Source organism: Hylobates moloch, unplaced genomic scaffold (assembly GCF_009828535.3).
Source record: "Hylobates moloch isolate HMO894 unplaced genomic scaffold, HMol_V3 SCAFFOLD_8, whole genome shotgun sequence".
Taxonomy (NCBI): Eukaryota; Metazoa; Chordata; class Mammalia; order Primates; family Hylobatidae; genus Hylobates; species Hylobates moloch.
The window spans coordinates 114,006,646-114,027,505 of NW_026652283.1; the positions used below are offsets into that span (position 1 = coordinate 114,006,646).

A 20,860-nucleotide genomic window follows, 5' to 3' on the forward strand; every position below is an offset into this window, starting at 1 on the left:
TGTTCTGGAAGACACCAATTAAAATGATAGTATCTGAAGAATGCCTTAAAAGAATACTTTGTGATAGTAGAATATGGCACAATTGGTAATAAAGTTACTCAAGTGATAATATAGCTCACTGCCAATTATTGAGTATAGGGAAGAGGCAAAAATATTACTATAAATTACAAAAGAATGTAAAAATTGATTTGAGGATCTAGCACAGAAATGCTAGATTTTGAAACTTAAAAATTAAGTATCAGTAACACAAGCCTTAAAGAGGGCTGTGTTGAAACTTGCCAATATGAATAGACAGACATTGGCAGATGAGAAATTTCTGCAGGCTGACATAGGGCTGAACATTGAAAACATAACTGACATGTCAAGTACCACAAAGGTGCTTCAAAAACAGTATTCCCTAGTTATCAAGCAATAGCCTTCTCTCCCAAGACGAACTGTAAGACGTGTGTTCCTTTTTGTTAGGATATTTGCCCATTCATAAAATAAATAAAAACATATTAAAGATAGAATTATTTCTTCCTTGAGAGGCTACAGGAAAAAAATAAAAACACCTTTTCATTTCATGTTTACAGGTAAAACTGAGGCCCCAGGTATTTTTAATTTTAGCTTTAAAATTAGGCTGAATCTTGTTCATAATCAGCTGAAAAGTGTTTGATATAAAAGCAATCACCAGTTAAAAGGTCATTCAAGGCTACTATCTTCTCCGTTGTGGCAAGGTGCCAGTGCTTTATCATAGAGATCTGTATTTGGAGAATAGTCCACTAGATGAACACATCTTTTCTATAGTCAAACTATACAGTAAAATTTAGGAATTGAGAATCATTAACCTCATCCCCATTATTTAAATATTACGTTTCCTTTTTCTGCATTGCTTTGAGGATCTTGTTGTCTGCCCATTTTCTCTTGCTTTCCACGCTAATAAGCATCTTACTCCTACATAAAGGCACAATACAACAGGAAAAAATCCATTCAGGTGCAATGACTCCTCTTAAAGGAATTAAATGGTGCTTTTTCATTATGGAAGATATATATATATATATATAGTGTAATCTGTAGTTATATGTGTGTGTGTGTGTATACATACATATATATATGTATATATATATGTACGTACATGTAAATATTTTTGGTCATGACAAGGCTAACTGGGACACTGAAGTCCAGATAAGAGAACCATGTCTTCTTGAATAGCATTAGTAGGTTGTTAAAATACCTTTATATAGCTATATTCATAATTTGTGTTGTGGTGGTGGTAAAATGCATGTAACATAAAATTAATCATTTTAAACTTAATACGTATAATTGAGTAGCATGAAGTACATTCATAATATTATGCAATCATCACCACTCTCCAGAATATTTTCATCAGCCCCTAAAAAAACCCTCAAACCACTAAATAGTCACTCCCCATTCTAACCCTCATCCAACCCCTGGCAACCACGCATCTGCTTTTTGTGTATGAATTTTTCTGTCTGGGCATTTCATATAAAAGGAATGATATACTATGTGGCTTTTTGTATCTGGCATCTTTCACTTGTTTTCAAAGTTCACTCATGCTGCAGGATGTAATAGTACTTTGTAACTTTTTTATGGCTAAATAACATTCTAATGCATGGATTTATCAATTTTGTTTATCCATTCCTCAGCTGATGAACATCTGAGTTGTTCTCCCTGTTGGCAATTATGAATAGTGCTGCTATGAACATTTGTGCAAGGTTTAAACACCTATTTTCAATTCTTTTGGATATATACCTAAGTGGAATTGCTGTGTCATATGGTAGGTCTTTTTAATTCATTAAAAGACTACTAATATGTTTCCAAAGTGGCCAATTCATTTTAAATTCCCACAGCTTATGAGAGCTTCATTTTCTTCACATCTGCACCAACATTTTCCTTAAAAAAAAAAAAATGCATTCTGATGGGTGTGAAGTGATACCTCATTTTGATTTTGATTTGCATTTTCGGAGTAACTAATGACATTGAGCACCTTACGTGACTGTTGACATTTGTGTATTTTACTCTAATGTTTACTCAAGACCTTTGCTCATTGTATTAGTTTCCTAGAGCTGCTGTAACAAAGTACCACAAAATGGATGGGTTAAAAGAACAGAAATTTACGATCTTAAAGTTCTGGAGACTAGAAGTAAAAAATCAAGCCACGCTACTTCTGAGAACTTTATGGGAACCCTTCCTTGTCTCCTCCTAGCTATTGGTTTGCTGGCAATCTGTGGCATTTGCTGGCTTGTAGATGCATCAGGCGAATCATCAATCTTCATATGGTTTTCTCCCTGTATCTGTCCATACATGGCTTCCTTCTTCCAAGGGCAGCAGTAATACTAGGAGCCTTCTTATTCCAGTATGACCTCATCTTAACTAATTACATTTACAGTGACTCTCTTTCCAAGTAAAGATGTACTCTGAAGTACTCAGATCAGGACTTCAAGTTATCTTTTTTGAGGAGACAAAATTTGACCCTTAAACTCCATTTTTAATTAAGATTTTGTCTTTTGGCTATTGATTTGTAAGAATTCTTTATATATTTTGGATACTAGGTCCTTATCAGATAACTGATACACAGATATGCCATTATCATAGGTTGTCTTTTTACTCTCCATAGTGCTTTTAATGCACAAAAGTTTTTAATTTTGAGGCCTAATTTATATTTTTCTTTTGTTGCTTGTGCCTTTGAAGTCATATCCAAGAAACTATTGCCAAACCCTAGGTCAAAAAAGTTCACACCTATGTTTCTAAAAGTGTTATAATTTAGCTCTTAAGTTTACATCATTGATCCATTTTGAGTTACTTTTATATACACAGTGTGAGGTAAGGGTCCAGCTTTATCCTGCTTTTGCATGTGGAAATCCAGCTGATGGTTTTAGCACTCTTACTGAAAATCAGTAGAGAGGTTATGGGTATGTTTTTGGATTCCCAATTCCATTCTATTAATCTACATGTTTATCCTTACACTAGTGCCTATGTTTGCTACCTGGTAGTTGTGTGTTTCTATTATTGTAGAATTGTATTAAGTTTTGAAAGTGTGAGTCTTTCAACTTGGTTCTTTTTCAATAATGCTTTGGCTATTCAGGACCCCATGCATTTCCATATAAATCAGCTTTCTTATTTTTGCAAAAAGGCCACTGGATTATAATAGGAAATTGAATTTGTAGATCATTTTGAGGAGTATTTCCATCTTAACAGTATTACGTTTTTCAGTGTATGAACTTGATGTATTTCTATTTGTTTAGGTCTTCTTTAACTTCTTTCAGCAATGTTCTGTATTTTTAGTTCCTTGGTTAAATCTGTCAAACAGTATTCTATTGTTTGGTTCTATTATAAATGAGATTGTCTTAATTCCCTTTTTCAGACAGTTCTTTGCTAGTATATAGAAATACAACTGGATTTTGCATGTTAACCATGTATCCTGCAACTCTAGTGAATTTATTTTTAATCATTTAAAAAATTCTTCTTTTTACTTTATATATATATCAGGCCATCTGTGAAAGGAAGTAAGTATTGTGTCTTCCTTTCCAATTTGGTTGTCTTTTTGTGTCCTTACCTAATTGTCCTGCCTAGAACACATAGTATAATGCTGAATAGAGGTGGTGAAAGTGGGCATTCTTGCCATGTCCCTGATTTCAGGGGGAATGCTTTGTTTTTAACCATTGAATGTAATGTTAGCTGTTGGTTATTCACAAATACTCAACCTGGTAATGCTCAGAAAGTCCTCTTTTTGTTCCTATTTTGTTCAGTGTTTGTGTTCACTTTTACATGATGGATGGGTATTAGATGTGGTTGAATGCTTTTTCTGCATCAACTATATCATTATGTAGCTTTCCAGCTTCATTCTATTAATGCATTGTGTTACACTGATTTTCTTTTTCATATATTAAACCACCTTTGCATTTCTGGAATAATTCCCACTTGGTCATGCTGTATAAAACTTTTAGTATCCTGCTGGATTGTTTGCTAGTATTTTGTTGGATTTTTATATGCACTATCATAACAGATACTTAATTACATAGGAGATAATTTTAGTGTTTTTGGTTTGGTGTCAAGGCAATAGTTGCCTCAGAATTAGGAAGTGTTACTTTCTCTTCTATGTTTTGAAATAGTTGAGAATGATTGTGTTCATTCTTTAAATATTTGGTGTAACTTACCAGTGAAGTCATCTGGTCTTGGGTTTTCCTTTATGGGGAGGTTTTTGATAACCAGTTCAATCTCTTAAAAGGTCTGTCCAGATTTTCTGTTTTTGTTGAGTAAATTTTTGTAGTTTGATTGTTTCTAGGAATATGTCCATATCATTTAGGTTATTTAACTTTTGGTATACAACTATTCTTATAATCCTTTTTATTTCTGCAGGGTGGGTATTAATGTTTCCACTTCCATTTCTGATATTAGTAATTTGTATCTTCTTCTTAGCATAGCTAAAGGTTGGCCAATTTTTTTTGACATTTCAAAGAACCAACTTTTGGTTTCATTGACTTTTTTCTATTCTCTATTTTGTTTAGCTCTGCTCTGATCTTTATTTCTGTACATCTGCTTGTTATGGGTTTTTCTTTTTCCAATTCTTTAAGGTGTAGTTGGGATATTAATTTGAGTTCTTTCTTCTTTTTTTTTTTTTTTGGAGATGGAGTCTTGCTCTGTGGCCCAGGCTAGAGTGCAGTGGTGCAATCCTGACTCATTGCAAGCTCTGCCTCCCGGGTTCACACCATTCTCCTGCCTCAGCCTCCCAAGTAGCTGGGACTACAAGTACCCGCTACCACACCTGGCTAATTTTTTGTATTTTTAGTAGAGACGGGGTTCACCGTGTTAGCCAGGATGGTCTCGACCTCCTGACCTCGTGATGTGCCCACCTCGGCCTCCCAAAGTGCTGGGATTACAGGCATGAGCCACCGTGCCCAGCCTTTCTTTTTTTTAATGCAGACATTTCCAGCTACAAATTGCCCTCTGAACGTTGCTTTTTCTGTATCTCATAAATTTTGGTATGTAGAATTTTTGTTGTCATTTATCTTAAAGTGTTTCCTAATTTCCATTGTGACTTCTTCTGTGATCCACTGGTTGTTTTATTTATTTTCCACATATTTGTTAGTTTTCCAGTTTATTGTAGAGTTTTTATAGGTTCACAAGATTTAGTTATTGTATTATGCAATCATCTTTTAAATTATATTAAAGTTACAAACCAAAAATAATGCTTTTATATTTAATTTATGCAGTTATTCCTTTTAATAATGTTTTTCATTTCTTTGTATGGCTCTGAGTTGTCCTTTCAGCTTGAAGGACTCTTCAACTTGGTTCTTTTTCACTAATCGTTTGGCTTTTCAGGACCCCATGCATTTCTATATGAATCAGCTTTCTTATTTTTGCAAAAGGGCCACTGGATTATAATAGGAAATTGAACTTGTAGATCATTTTGAGGAATATTTCCATTTGAGGAGCATTTTCCAACACACTAAAGCATGTTTTATAGGATAGGCCTATGTAGGGCATACCCTTTTGTTGGGAAGGTACTACTTTATCCTTCATTTTATTTATTTATTTATTTATTTATTTATTTATTTATTTATTTGAGACAGAGTCTCGCTGTCACCCAGGCTGGAGTGCAGTGGCGCGATCTCGGCTCACTGCAGACTCCGCCCCCCAGGGTTCACGCCATTCTCCTGCCTCAGCCTCCCGCGTAGCTGGGACTACAGGCGCCCGCCATCTCGCCCGGCTAATTTTTTGTATTTTTAGTAGAGACGGGGTTTCACTCTGTTAGCCAGGATGGTCTCGATCTCCTGACCTCATGATCTGCCCGCCTCGGCCTCCCAAAGTGCTGGGATTACAGGCGTGAGCCACCGCGCCCGGCCTATCCTTCATTTTAAAAGGATAACTTTGCCAGGTAAAGAATTATTGGCCGATGGCTTCTTTTAGCACTCTAAAATGCCTTTCTGCCTCAATGGCCTTTAATGAGCAACTGGCTATTAATGTTACTGAGGATTTCTTCTACATGTTGAGTCACGTCTCTCTTGCTGCTTTCAAGATTCTTGATCTCTTGACAGTCTGATTTTAATGTGTCTTGGTATTGATCTCTTTGAGTGTGTATACTATGTGGAATTTGTTGAACCTCTTGGATATTGGCTTCATGTCTTTTTTCAGATTTGGTAAGTTCAAACATTATTTCTTCAAATACTCTTTTCTGTCCTTTCCTCTCTCTTCTGGGACTCGTATTTTTACCTAATATGCTTGATGGTGTCTAACAGGACTTTTAGTCTGTGTTCATATTTCTTCATTTGTCTCCTCCTCAGACTGGATCATGTCAACAACTGACCTAGCTTCAAGTTCACTGATTGTTTTTTCTGCCTATTCTCCTGTCAAGCCTCTCTAATGGCTTTTCCAATTATTATTATTTTATTATAATTTCAACTGATTCATATTAAGGTCATTATTGATCATTATATTTTTCAACATCAGAATTTATATTGGACTCCTTTTCATAATTTTTACAAATTATACTTTAAGTTCTGGGATGCATGTGCAAAACGTGCAGGTTTGTTATAAAGGTATGCACGTGCCATGGTGTTTTGCTGCATCCATCAACCCATCATCTACATTGGGTATTTCTCCTAATGCTATCCCTCCCCCAGCCCCTGATCCCCTGACAGGCCCCGGTGTGTGATGTTCCCCTCCGTGTGTCCATGTGTTCTCACTGTCCAACTCCCACTTATGAGTGAGAACATGTGTTGTTTGATTTTCTGTTCCTGTGTTAGTTTGCTGAAAATGATGGTTTCCAGCTTCATCCACGTCCCTGCAAAGGACATGAACTCACCCTTTTTTATGGCGGGATAGCATTCCACGGTGTATATGTGCCACATTTTCTTTATCCAGTCTGTCATTGCTGGGCATTTGGGTTGGTTCCAAGTCTTTGCTATTATGAACAGTGCCGCAATAAACATACTTGTGCATGTGTCTAAAGTAGACTGATTTATAATCCTTTGGGTATATACCCAGTAATGGGATTGCTGGGTCAAATGGTATTTCTGATTCTAGATCCTTGAGGAATCACCACACTGTCTTCCACAATGGTTGAACTAATTTACACTCCCATCAACAGTGTAAAAGCATGCCTATTTCTCTACATCCTCTCTAGCATCTGTTGTTTCCTTTTCAATGATCGCCATTCTAACTGGCAAGAAATGGTATCTCACTGTGGTTTTAATTTGCATCTCTCTAATGCCCAGTGATGATGAGCTTTCTTTAATGTTTGTGGGCCGCATAAATGTCTTCTTTTGAAAAGTGTCTGTTCATATCCTTTGCCCACTTTTTGATGGGGTTTTCTCTTGTAAATTTCAGTTCTTTGTAGATTCTGGATTATTAGTCCTTTGTCAGATGGAAAGATTGCATAAATTTTTTCCCATTTCGCAGGTGCCTGTTCACTCTGATGGTAGTTTCTTTTGCTGTGCAGAAGCTCTTTAGTTTAATTAGATCTCATGTCAATTTTGGCATTTGTTGCCATTGATTTTTGTGTTTTAGTCATGAAGTCTTTGTCCATGCCCATGTCCTAAATGATATTGCCTTAGGTTTTCTTCTAGGGTTTTTATGGTTTTAGGTCTTACATTTAAGTCTTCAATCCATCTTAATTTTTATGTAAGGTGTAAGGAAGGGTTCCAGTTTCAGTTTTCTGCATATGGCTAGCCAGTTTTCCCAACACCATTTTTAAAATAGAGAATCCTTTCCCCACTGTTTTTGTCAAGTTTGTCAGAGATCTGATGGTTGTAGATGTGTGGTATTATTTCTGAGCCCTCTGTTCTGTTCCGTTGGTCTATATATCTTCTTTCATACCAGTACCATGCTGTTTTGGTTACTGTCGCTTCATAGTATAGTTTGAAGTCAGGTAGAGTGATGCTTCCAGCTTTGTTCTTTTTTGCTTAATATTGTCTTGGCTATGCGGGCTTTTTTTTGGTTCCACATGAAATTTAAAGTAGTTTCTTTCTAATTCCATAAAGAAAGTCAATGGTAGCTTGATGGATAGCATTGAATCTGTAAGTTACTTTGGGCAGTATGGCCATTTTCATGATACTGATTTGTCCTAATTTCCTTGTGCAGTGGTTTGTAGTTCTCCTTGAGGAGGTCCTTCACATCCCTTGTAAGTTGTACTCCTAAGTATTTTATTCTCTTTCTAGCAACTGTGAATGGGAGTTCACTCATGATTTGGCTGTTACTGGTGTATAGAAATGCTTGTGATTTTTGCGCATTGATTTTGTATCCTCAGACTTTTCTGAAGCTGCTTATCAGCTTAAGGGGATTTGGGGCTGATATGATGGGGTATTCTAAATATACAACCATTTCATCTGCAAACGGACAATCTGACTTCCTCTGTTCCTATCCTTTTTATAATTTTTATCTCTTTACTGATATTCTTTATTTAATGATAAATCATTCTCTTTGTTTCCTTTAGTTGTTTGTCCATGGTTTCTGTTAGCACTTTGAGTATGTTGAAGACATTAATGTCCTTGTCTACCAACCCCAATGCCTGTGCTGCCTCAGGGTCAGGTTCTGTTAATTTCTTTATTGTGGATAAGATGACTTTCTTGTCTCTTTATATGCCTTACTTTTTAAATTTTTATAAACTGGATAGCCTGAACATTATAATGTGGCAACTCTGGAAACTAGATTCTGCCCTCACCCCAAGTTTTGTTATCATGGCTTGTTGTGAATTGCACTTTGTGTAGTAGTGATCTGTTTAGTGACTTTTCTAAATTGTCACATGTTGTCTGTGTAGTATATATTCCATTAGCTTAGTGGTCAGTCAGTAGTTTGACAGAACTTTCCTTAAATGCCTGGAGATAAAAGAAAAAAAAAGATGAAAAAATACTCTCCCCACCTTTACAGACAGGTTCTCTATTGGGGAACTCTTTCAACACTTATCTTGGCTATTTACAACTGTTGTAGTCTTCACTTCCTGTTTGGTCTGGGTGTAAATATGAATATCAGCAAGAGGTGAAAGCTTAGAATCTTCTCAGGACTTTTCTGAACATGGATCCTGCCCTGGGTATGTATATGTCCTTCTAGAGTCCCGGTTATATGTACGATTGTTTCCAAGTCCTTACTCTCCAAATTATTTCGCTATCCAGCTTTTCCTTCCAGGCTTTCAGTGTGTGTCTCTTTATCCCAACTGCATCTTTCTCTCCAGGCAGCAGTGGCTTGTTCATTTACTTTCAATGCTTTCAAGAAATCATTCTCAGCACAGCCATTTTTTCACCCGCAGAGACTTCTGAGTTACGTCAACCGAAGGCAAGCCCCTAGATAGGTCAAAGCAAACACCATTTCTTAAGAATGAGGTCTATTCTGCTCCCTCCAGAGCCAGGAACCCATATAAGGAATGCAGGCTGCAGTCTTCAAGACCATTCCTGACTGGGGAGTAAAGAGGGCGAATTAAGATAAAATGCCATTAAGCCATCCAAGCTGAGTTTCAGTTGCCTTTTTAATTTAAGCATTTTCTTGGTTTAAGCAGTTGTTTGGTAAACTTTTTTTTTAACCAAATTTCCAATAAAATGGAGTCTGACTTTTTTTTTTCCCGTTTTTCTGAGGATGGGTATGTCCCTGGAGTTCCTTGCCTTCATTTTTCCTGACATCTATGCATAATTTTTAATGGAAATAGATAGACGTATCAACATTTGGGTAAATGTGTCATGATTTTCCTATTATGGCTGGAAGGTGAGATGCTTTGTTAAAATGTTGTATAGTAATTGGACCCTTGGTATGATATAAATATGTGCATGTTATTTCAGACATAGAGGCATATGGAAAATTCATAAATGGCAGATGCTTATGAATTATATCAGGGAATTTAAGAGCTAATGAATGCATACTTGTACCCTTTGAGTGTGACTAGCTACAATGCTCATCCTTTTCCTACTATTAGAGAAAACATTATTACATATATTGGTCTGATCCAATATAGCATATTGCTGGAGCATGAGGAAGACCTTGTTTTACTATTTTAAACTTAATGAGCTCTGTGGACTCTGAGAACATTGAGTCTTCAAGCGTCAATTCAAATATTTTGTCCCTAGATGCTCCAGCTAATTTGTTCGCCCCAGTGACCAGTCCTTTTTAAAACATAATATTTAATGCCATTGGTTGAAAAATAATATGTCATGCCTTAGTTAGAATAACCACTCCCTTCACGTACCCTTAGGGAGGTTCTCGTGATAGAAAGAAAGGGAATACTTGTCATACTCTATGGTTACAGCAACATCTAATCTCCCCAAATCACCACGCCTGTTGAATTGTAATTGACAAAGGATGTTACTTCATGTGTAAAAGAAAACTGCAGTATGCACAAAATGCTACTGGGCTTACTCATGTGAATATCTAATGCCAGGAACAGTATGTTGAGCAAAATGCAACAAGTTATTAATCAGATGTTATTACAAAATGAAACTCCTTTAGTTGGAATTTTATAATTAGGATTTTTCTCTCTACTGTAGTAGAAAAATAATTGTTAAACATATAATCAATTTTTATGACAGTTTGGAATGCACAGTGAATCTGGTTAAAAAGTGACACTGGAGGATATAACACACCCAGGTACAAATCAGTTATTCAATTCTCATTGTTTAGCAAAAATACATCATATGTATGTGATTTTGCACGTTACATTTTGTAAGCAAACTGTGTGTTTGAGGCACTCTTTGCAATTCTGCCTATAGCATTTTCCAGTCAGTAACGACTTGTGTTGAGGCAGTGTATTTGCTCTAGAATCACTTCCCTAATGTCACAGTTGTCTATAGAGAAGCCACAGCTTTTTAAACCATGAAAGTCTGAAAAAAAAAAAAATACTGTTTTTATCATTGGACGTAATTTTAAATGCTCAGAGGAAATTAGAAAATATGAGCTAGAAAACCTTTACTTATACGGTATAGGAAAGTACTCCTTATCTTAGTTACAGTGTCTGAGGATGACCTGACTTTGATATGATTAAAAGATTTACAGTGAGATTAGAGATAATTTGTAGTATCACTTAATCAGCTGCATATTAACTGCAATTCTGAGATTTAAGGATACAAACTATAATTAACAAATGTTTCATACTTATAAAATTTGACCTGAGATTCTCTATGTAATCTCTGAAGTTTTGAGGAAAATGTAAAAAATCTGCAATGGATTAAGAATTACAGGTCAAGTTCTCCCTAGGGATAGGCAGTGATCAAATGATTAAGTTCATCTATTGCTTTTCCATAAATGTCATTCCAAAACAATTTATTCATCTAAGTACAAGAACTAGGAGAATTTATGTTATTTTCAGTAACAGATTTGGGAGTATGATTATAAACTTACAATTATTACCTAATTTTCACTGAATATTATGTTTTGAAAAGAAATCATTCATCCTGCTAGCACACACATTGCCCTGGGATATAACTTGATAAACATCCCCCAGTAGGCCTTTATATTTCCCATTCTTCACTGAAATTCACAGATTTAAGTAAGTAAACTCAGTGGTTGTACACCTGTTTCTTGTTTGAGGCTATATAGCTGGAACTCCCAATGAAAACAATTCTCCATGGTCTATTATTCAAATCTTAATGAAAATCAGAAAACCTTAAAAAGAAAAAGCAAACATTTATTGAACAGACTGAAGAACTGCTTTCCTAAACCCTAATTTGGGTAACTCCAAAGAATATAAAAATCCATGTTTGAGAGTTTGAAGGCCTGGTTATAAACTTTATTTTTAGCTTTCAGCTTCCATTATTTCTATGAGTCAGATAAAATTTATATTTCCTGACCAATTTACAAGGTTATTGTGAGGAAGAAATACCATAATGTATGTGAAAGTGCTTTATAAACTAAAACAGGATACAAACATAATAGTATGTTACACTCCTATATTTGTTTTCAAGAAAGCTTCATTGAGTCATTCACTAATCCTAGGATAATTAACCTTTTATCTGGATTCAAGGATTGAGGCTTTGATGGAAAGCTGGTTCCATAAAACACATGAGCAAAATGGATATAGTGGGTTAAGTTTGCTCGAAAATGGATATACTGTGTTATGTTTGCTCTTATTTGTAAGTCTGGATTCCCAGATGACATTTAAGTTTGAGAAATAACTCCTAGTTGTGGTATGTTGCTTTCATTGTCTGATGCCTTTGAAGCATGCTGATTTAATGCACATTTACTTTAGATTTAGATCTCAAGAAAAAGCTCTAGTCCTTGGTTAGGCACCCAAATTGTGGGTACCATTCATCCAGTTCCCTGTCCTATATACCTTTATCTAGTTATAATTAATAACAAAACGCTATTCGTAACAGTGCATGTCCTTTATAACTGAAACTGCAGTAAGTTTAATTTTCAGTACATGACATATTTTCATGCATTTGCTTTGTCCCTGTACAATACTAAGAATCTTTAACATACATTTCATAGGTTTTCTTTACTAACATTGCGGTCGTTTACTAATGAGTGAACAGTTCTAAAACATGAATTCATAATTACATTGTCATTTATTTCAATCCTCTGGCACACACTGAATATAATAGGCTTGAAAAACACTTTGATATTTCCTTCGTAGATTACTAAATGCTACCATTGATTTCTATAAATTAAATTTACTAGGAAAACCCACAGTTTAAAAAAAGTACACAAGAATAAGCTAGCTGATCACAATCAAATGAATGAATTCAAAATAGTATAAAGTCAGGAACAGTTTATCTTCATGGTAAATATTCACTTTATGCAAATCCCACTTGGCTTCATTTAATTAAAAAGCTGAAAAAGAAAGAAAATTATTATGTGCTGAACATAAGGAAAATACAACATGTTTTTTATTCCATTCTAAATTAGCACATGTAAATATAACATTAAAATGTCACAATTGTATTCAACTAATTGTAATTTTTACATCAGAGCAATTTTTCTAAACTAGTGCCTTTAACCAGATCAGGCTTAGGGTGGGAACAGGGTCAGGGTGAGAGAAGATGCTGAAAACTTTAATTTGTGGTTTAAATTTACACAGACGTTCCTCTCATTGCTGGCTAGAAACAACAGTTAAATCAGCATTTAAAATGGTAATGTAGGGGAAATACAAGGCAATGGACTGAAACAAATGCATGAAGTGGGTCATTTGAATGTCCTAAAAATATTTTTTCTCTAAATGTATAATTTAATCAGTTGGTCTTTTGTTAATTTAAAATTGCATCATATTGAACAACCAAAAAGAGTATACACAAATCATAAATCATAAAACTTCTGATGAAACATCAATAGAGATACTTGTACATATAAAAGATAACTATGTTATTTTTTAAACTTCCCTAAGCAAAGCTTTAATTTATGAAACCAAATTTAATTTTGTAAGATGGTAAATCAATTTAAATAACATTTATGAAGCTTTTGTTTATATCTGTACCTTTCTGCTAACACGTGGCATGTTCTTTTTGAGTCTTGACAACACAAGACAACTTGGCAAGGCAACCAGAGACAAACCAATTTTTAATTAAATATAAAAGCAAAATGAAAATAATAGTTCCTGTAGTTAAAAAAAAAATCATCAAAAAAACAAAAAACATGTAGCTGGAAAAATGTCCAAAGTAGGTAAGTTTTATATCTGCATGTTTAAATCATAATATCCTAGGCATAAATTGTTTTGTCTTTCTGAACCTCGGTTTCCTCATTAGTGAAAAGAACGTTTGTTTTGGATAATTCCCAAAGTTCTTTTCAGTGCTAATATTTCAGGATTCTGGTGATACTATGTGGAAGAATAAATATGTATTTTAAAATGTAACATTTTAGTATAAAACAAAAAATATATATATATTTAAATTATATAATATACAGTGTATATTATATAACATCAATTAAAATGTAAATAAAGTCATAGTACAATGCAAACCAGAAATACTCTTGTTAGCTGTTTCTGAGAAATTGTTAAATTAGAAGATAAAAATGATGTGGTGATATCATGATGCAATGAGACGTCGCCTCTACTTTCAAGATAATAAGTAATGAATAAAGCGTACGATAAGGGTGACCATCTCCATGAAGAAGAAGGTCAGCAGTAAACCTCATCAGGGCCTTAAGCTGTAGTTGCTGTTCAATCCACATCCTTAAAAACACTGCTGGTGAAGCAGATAGGTGGGTCAGCTGTACATGAACTGTGGCATTATGTTTTGAAAAGATAGCATTCATCCTGCTAGCACACACAAGCTATCATCAGCTTGCTCTGAAGATGAAGCTAACTGAAGAACGAGGGTTAAAGAGAAAAAGAAACCTTAATCATAAAATAAACTGATACTTAAAACTAGGGATTTGTAGCTTTTTGTTGTTTAGCGTTTAAAGGCTCTGCAAATTTCAAGTTATGGAGCACTAAAGATAATCTTTATTATTGCTAACAATATTACCCCTGTAAAAGCAAAAATACTAATTTGATCCATAATGGTAATTTTATACCTTCTAACTTCTTAGGAGTTTTATGATATTTAGGTATATTCACAGTAAAAGGATCTCTGTGAGTACTTTATTAATATTTAGTTAACGATTTTTTTTATTTAGTAATTTTCTTAAGGTGATACAACAATCAGTTGTTTATATAATTATGAAATGATAAATATTTAATCTGAAACTGATTAATTAGTCCTACAATAAAGGATACATCTAACAAGTAGAGTACTTATTATGCTTTTATTTTCAAAACTGTCATTTTCATTTTCAAAAGTTACAAAACTTTCATTTGGTCAAGACACTGGAAACACTTGAAGCACAAAAATGTCAAAAATGTTTGGCTGGTTAAAACGTTTCTGAGAAAGGTATGAGCTGCTGTTTTGTAATCAGTATTTCAGGTTTCAGTTTTATTTTCATTATATTAATATTAAATTATAAATATTAAATGTGCAAGGTATGTTCCAGTATGAATGTTTTGTATTGATATTATCACTCAAGGAATTAGTCTCTCATTTCTAATCAAGATCTGACACGTATTTTTTCCCTTTTTACATTTATCTGTCTAATAATTTTGCTTCTTAATCTAACAGTATAATAGTTCGTACAAATTTATGGTTCAGGAGTGCCTGGATATTGTTTTTTCTAATAATGCCTATCACAAAAAATGTATAAATGCCTTTGTATCATACTTTAAAAAAAAAAACTGTCAATAATGAAAACTGAATTTATTCCCCTTATGTGTGCTTTTCAGTTTTGCGGTCTGCTTCCAGAGTGAGTGAGAAGCAGCCTTGGGTACCACCATCGACTTCTGTGTGGACTCTGCTCCACTCTCAGTCATGCATGAAGCACACTGTAGTTATCCATAGTAGTAGTCTGCATGTGCATAGCACTGATTGCTGTGACTGGCTTATTCGCTTATTCTGAAGTGAATATATGCATGGTCAGCTGTAACTCAGATAGTAATAGAAAATGGAAGCTAACTGGCAAGAGTAGCAAATTGCACACAAGGGATAAGATAGAAGGCTAGGACTAGCACAAATGTGCCCCCAGAAGCTCCCACTTCCCCTAGCCTAAGGGAAGCAACCACTCCTTTCTAGTCTGTGTCACTTTATTTTTGCTTAAGGTCCATCAGGGATGCAGAGAGACTCTGTTTACACAAAGAAGGAATGGGATGGCAACTTCAAACCACTTCTCTCTTTAAGGCTGGCTCTCTCCTCAACACTCCCTCGTGGTAGAAAACCATGATTTAGATGAAAATGCTGTCTTTGATTTGCTAAGGATTACTAGCAAGTTTATTACTTGAAATTCAAAAGATTTTTCTAGAGAAACACGCAAGTGTTAGCTATTTTCTTAATCTCAGGGGCCCCAAAAGTCTGTTTGAATCAGCATTTAACAACTATTGTGTAGTAGAATTCTGTGCATAGAAGCGTGTTGCAGAAAATGAAATGAATGAAAGTCATGGCCCTTCTATTTCTTTCAGCTAAAGGAAAGACCTGGGTATGATTAAGTATGATATAGTGACATATTTGACATGACAATGGTGTTCCTTGACATGACGATGGTGTTCCAAGAATTGAAAAAGCAAAACTCTGAGAACAAGTAAGATGCAGGGACAGCAGCCTAGACCAAAGAAACTGGATGAGGAAAGGTATGTAAGTATGAGAACATATTCAGTGCTGCCTTCAGCATGGCTAAACCAGGAGTTAGCACATTTTCTATAAAGAGACAGAAGGTAAGTATTTTAAACTTTGTTGGCCATGGGTCTTTGCTGAAACCACTCAACGGAACTGTCGTAGTGCAAAAGCAGCCAACACATAAAACAAACCTGGCTGCGTTTCAATGAAACTTTATTCACAGGCACCGATATTTGAATTTCATAATTTTCCTGTCACAAAATATTCTTTGTTGACGCCCCACCCCTCAATGAGTTAGAACTGTAGAAGCCATTCTTAGTTTGTAGGATAAACTAACACAGACAGCAGTTACTTAGTCTCGTATTACACCACAGGCTGTACTGAAAGATACACCATAAAAAGCTGGATGGCATAAAACTTAAAATAGTTGTGGCAATTCATACATTGGTATTACTACATAGCTGTAAAATCATATATATTGCAGAATGTAGTTAACTGCCCAGGAATATGCTCATGATGTAGAAAAAAAAAATGAGCAGCTTACAAAATATGTATTAGATAATTCCCAAGGTTCAAAATATGTACAGGCTAAACTGATAACATTTGATGCCTGGGTGTTGGGATTTATGAATGTATTTCCTTCATTTTGCTTATCTGTATCTTCTAGAAGGAACACGTATTAACTTTGCCCTCCTCTTTTTTATTAGCTATTAATGAATTTTAATGAAGAAGCAACATAATCAGCGCATACCTTAAAATAATTCTGACACTACCCTACAATAAGTGATGTATTGTGGGGGATAATGACTAGATATTGGGAGACAATTTAAGAGGCTCGGTTATAGTCAGAAAAAGACACAATGTACTCAAGACAGCAACTGTGGGAAGAGAAAAGTAATGTAGACCAAGTAACATAAAGCAGGGTGAAGATGAGGACAAAATGATTTCAAGATGTCCATCTTGTGTGACTGTGACAATGACAGTGTCAGGGAAAATGGGGAAAAACGGTGGAGAAACAGATTTGGAGGCAGATGATAATGATTTCTGAATGTATTGAGGTGAACTGTTAATGTGGTATCCAGGTCTGGTTCTGGATGTCAGGAGAAAGGTCAGGACTTGATAATGTATATTCAGGACTGAGAAATAATCTAAAAGAAAAAAGGAAGGTGTAAGAATGCCATGTTACAAAATCCAAGGTATGAAGTTTCCAAGAGGGGCTTGTCAACTAAAATGCTAGAAAGGTCACATGAAGAGAACTTTGGATTTGGTCACTGGTGGTTACTGGAGACCGAGGGTGTATCAAAAGCTTGTTTGTTCCTTTTCCCTTTCTGTGAAATATCTGAACAGGTAGCAAATAATGGCTTACTGTTTGTTTTGGTTTTTTATTTATCTTGAATTAATGACTCCATCTGTTTCTCATATTTGGAAAACTCAGAATGTACACAGTGTTCTGGAACTAATGTATTCTGTCCAAGTGGGAGTTGGTTAAGTTCCGATACCCTCAGCTCGACAGAATTTTTTTGTGCACTGCTCTTCCTGTTCTCAAACTGGGGAGGAAGTCAGGGAGACCCAGTGGTTACATAATGTCACCTGTCTCACAGAAATCACTTATGTGGGTGGGTAAGGGGCAGCTGCTCAGATTTCATTTGGTATCCAAAAAAGGTACAAAGGAGAAAAAAGGTCCAGGTTGTTCACTAAGCACAGATAGGCCAGTGGTTGAATTTTCATTCCTGCCCATTGACCTTGTGGGTAATGCAAGTCAATGAGTCATTCTTTTTAATCTCTACTCTACGTTCACATGTGTTCTATGAGAATGCTAGCGAGAAGTGCATTGTGGCCCTTAGCTAGAATTCTTTAGCTAAAAGTCCTGGGGCTCTCTTCTCTGTAACAGAAGATTGCTAAACCCAGGAAAGTCTTTGAGTCTAAAACAAGCGATCTTCTACAAAGTCCTAAAGAAATCTAGGCCCTTATTGAGAGTAGGAAAAGATCTCTGGGAATGGAAGCTTTTTAGATCTGTCATTTCATGGGGCAACAGCAGTCCGGTCTCCTAGTGCTGAGGCCAATTTCTCTACACAGCCTCCACAGAGAGGCCTATGAAAAGTGTTAACCACATTTAACAATGAGGAATGACCGGAACATGGATAGTCAATCTGGGGGGAGAAGAACAATAAAACTAGAATGGAGGGGATAAGGGACAGATGAAGAGCCAGTTCAGAACTCTTCTGGAACACAGGAGCTTCCCACTCCTTCCCTACTTTCAGTGGGTTGCTGAATGGTATGGAGTTTCTGCCAGAGTAAGAAAGCTGTATTACCACAATGGAATTAAGTCCTTAGAGCTGCTTTTGATGTGTGTGTTAGCCTAGACCCTGTGTTCTCTGGGCTTGAGGGGGTGGGATGTGCAGTGTGGAATCAAAAGACTGGACTGTGAATTTTCTGCAAAAAATTACTGTCAATTTTACATATATATACAATTATATTTTTATATAAAATTATATAAAATTGACAGTAATTTTATATATATATAAATAAATAACCTACTATCTGTTTCTGAATTTAGCAAATGTTGATTTTAAAAAAGTTTTCAGTAAGTTAACTGTTCGGAAGACTTGTAGTTTTTATTACCCTTGAATTTTAAGGCTTCCATTATTTGTTAATGGGAAAAAAGATTTGGCTACATTTTTCCTAGACAGAATTAAATATATTTGTTGACTGCCTTTTTTCCCGAAGTGATAACAAACACAAGTTAAGAAAGTATATTTGTTTGGGGTGGAAGGATTGCATCTGTCAAATGATTAACTCCACGTGTCAGTCTTTTGGCAGACATTTTTATCTCAGGACTTTTCCCTGTAGCAGATAAACATAATAATGTAAGACTGGAATATGGAATCTCACAGTTAAAAGTTATCTTACATTTGTAAAACAGTAATTTACTACAACTTGTCTTATGAGATAAATGTTATAGTCTCTATATTTGAAAAATGAGGAAAACTGAGGCTCAGAGAAGATTAAAAGACTTGCCTGAGGTTATAGAGTTTTTAAGTGCCATGGTCCAAATCACATCTTCTCACTCAAAGTCCAGATCACTTTCCAGTACACCACAATGAAATACAACAATATGGAAAAAATAATCCTTAAGATTGAATTTCCATTTGTACAATATTATTACAAGATTTAGCACTACATTCTTTATCTAGATAAGATAGGGGATAGACAGTGGTGCCTTTACAGAATGCCAGCTTATCTCTTAATCATCTCTAATTCCTTGTACCTTTATAAGTCATTTTACAAAGCCAGGACTCAGCATGAGAAAGGTTAAGACCAGTGAGATTCTCATCAATGATGTGCACTGTGGGCTGGTCATCACTCCATTTAGATATTACTGTTCTATTTGTACAGCTTAAGGTTAAGATGTACAAATGAATGCAAAATTGCTATACCCTCTACATGCTGGAATTTTTGCCTTGCTGTACTTGTTCACTATCATACTTTTTTCAAAATTGGTAGGAATGCCTTTCATTTTCAGCCGTTATTCTGTACATTTCCTTATTGAATATCGTTCCATTTTCATCTCAAGGTAACCAATGACATTAGAAACTATCAGTTTCGTTTTAAGACAATGGAAGGCAATTTCTGTGTCCACCATAAGCTTAATTTATATATTCTATGTTTCACTTGTTATCACCCAGCTCAGAATTGAAACTGCAATACCTCTTTTTTAAGAACAAGTTTTTTTAGAGACAGGGTCTCACTCCGTGGCACAATCATAGCCCACTTGCAGCCTCAAACTGCTGGGCTCAAGTGACATTTCCACCTCAGCTTCCCCAGTAGCTGGGACTGCAGGCGTGTGCCACCATGCCAGGCTAATTTTTTAAATTTTTTGTAGAGACACCATCTTGCTCAGACTGGTCTCAAATTCTTGGTCTCAGGAAATCCTCCTGCCTCAGCCTCCCAAAGTGCTAGGCATGAGGCCTGAGGTGCCACGACAGTTATCTTTAGAGCTCGAGTTTGGGGAGTAACTATTTTTCCACACACCTTCAACGATGAAGAACAACCTGACAACTCCAGGGGGTGTCATTTGGTATGAATTGCATCTTCTGGAGCTGCGGCAAGCCAGTAAGCTTCAGTGTATTTCTATCTTAATGGTTCCGATTGCATTTAATGGAAGTAGACAAGGAATAAAGTTTTCACGTAAACAGATTCAACTAACAAGTATATGATGAGCACCTACTATGTGCATAGCACTTTGAAGATATATAAAAGTTATTTATCAAAGACACAAATACCCTTATAATCTAGAAAAAAAAGACAAACACATGAAACAACTGTAAATGAATACGTAATGAAAAACATAATGCAACACAGTACTACTGAATAATCAATTGCTGAAATGGCTAGTATAGTTGAAGAGGAGGTAAGTGACAGTGAGTACTTAATGAGAACCTACTACATTTCAGGGACTACAAATTGATTATATAATTTATCCCCATAAAATTCTGAGGTAGGTTTTATCGTACCAAGTTTACAGATTAAGAAACACGCTTAACTAAGTTAAATATGGGTAGAGAAGTAACTAGAGCTGCAGAAAAATGAGACTTGGAAGTAACTAACTTTAAGCCCCAAAGTTAGTTAAAAGGAACCAAAATTGAAACCTGGATTTGTCTAAATGCAGAGCTAGAGCTCTAGCTAATACACAGCATTAAACCCCAACCTTGAGCTTGGGTCTTCTCCTAATTACTGTTATTTTTCCATTGTATCATACTCCCTCTCTAAGACAGAGTCTAATGAATAGTTAGGAAGCAAAGTGA

At 35.4% G+C, this 20,860-nt stretch overlaps 1 protein-coding gene across 5 annotated transcripts in view; it reads right to left on the bottom strand.

The window, feature by feature from the left end:
* Positions 1–11,677: 11,677 nt before the first annotated feature.
* Positions 11,678–20,860, bottom strand: part of TUSC3 (tumor suppressor candidate 3) — a 335,383-nt gene continuing 326,200 nt past the window's right edge. For 4 of the 5 annotated variants that reach the window (XM_058441901.1, XM_058441899.1, XM_032162420.2 and 1 more), the window contains 2 exons: positions 19,074–19,138; positions 11,678–12,750 (listed from right to left, as the gene is read on the bottom strand). In XM_058441901.1, coding sequence (XP_058297884.1) covers positions 19,120–19,138 — 19 coding nt within the window. In that variant the 3' untranslated portion in view covers positions 11,678–12,750; positions 19,074–19,119. The remainder of the gene's footprint in view (positions 12,751–19,073; positions 19,139–20,860) is intronic. The other variant, XM_058441898.1, reaches the window with a different exon arrangement.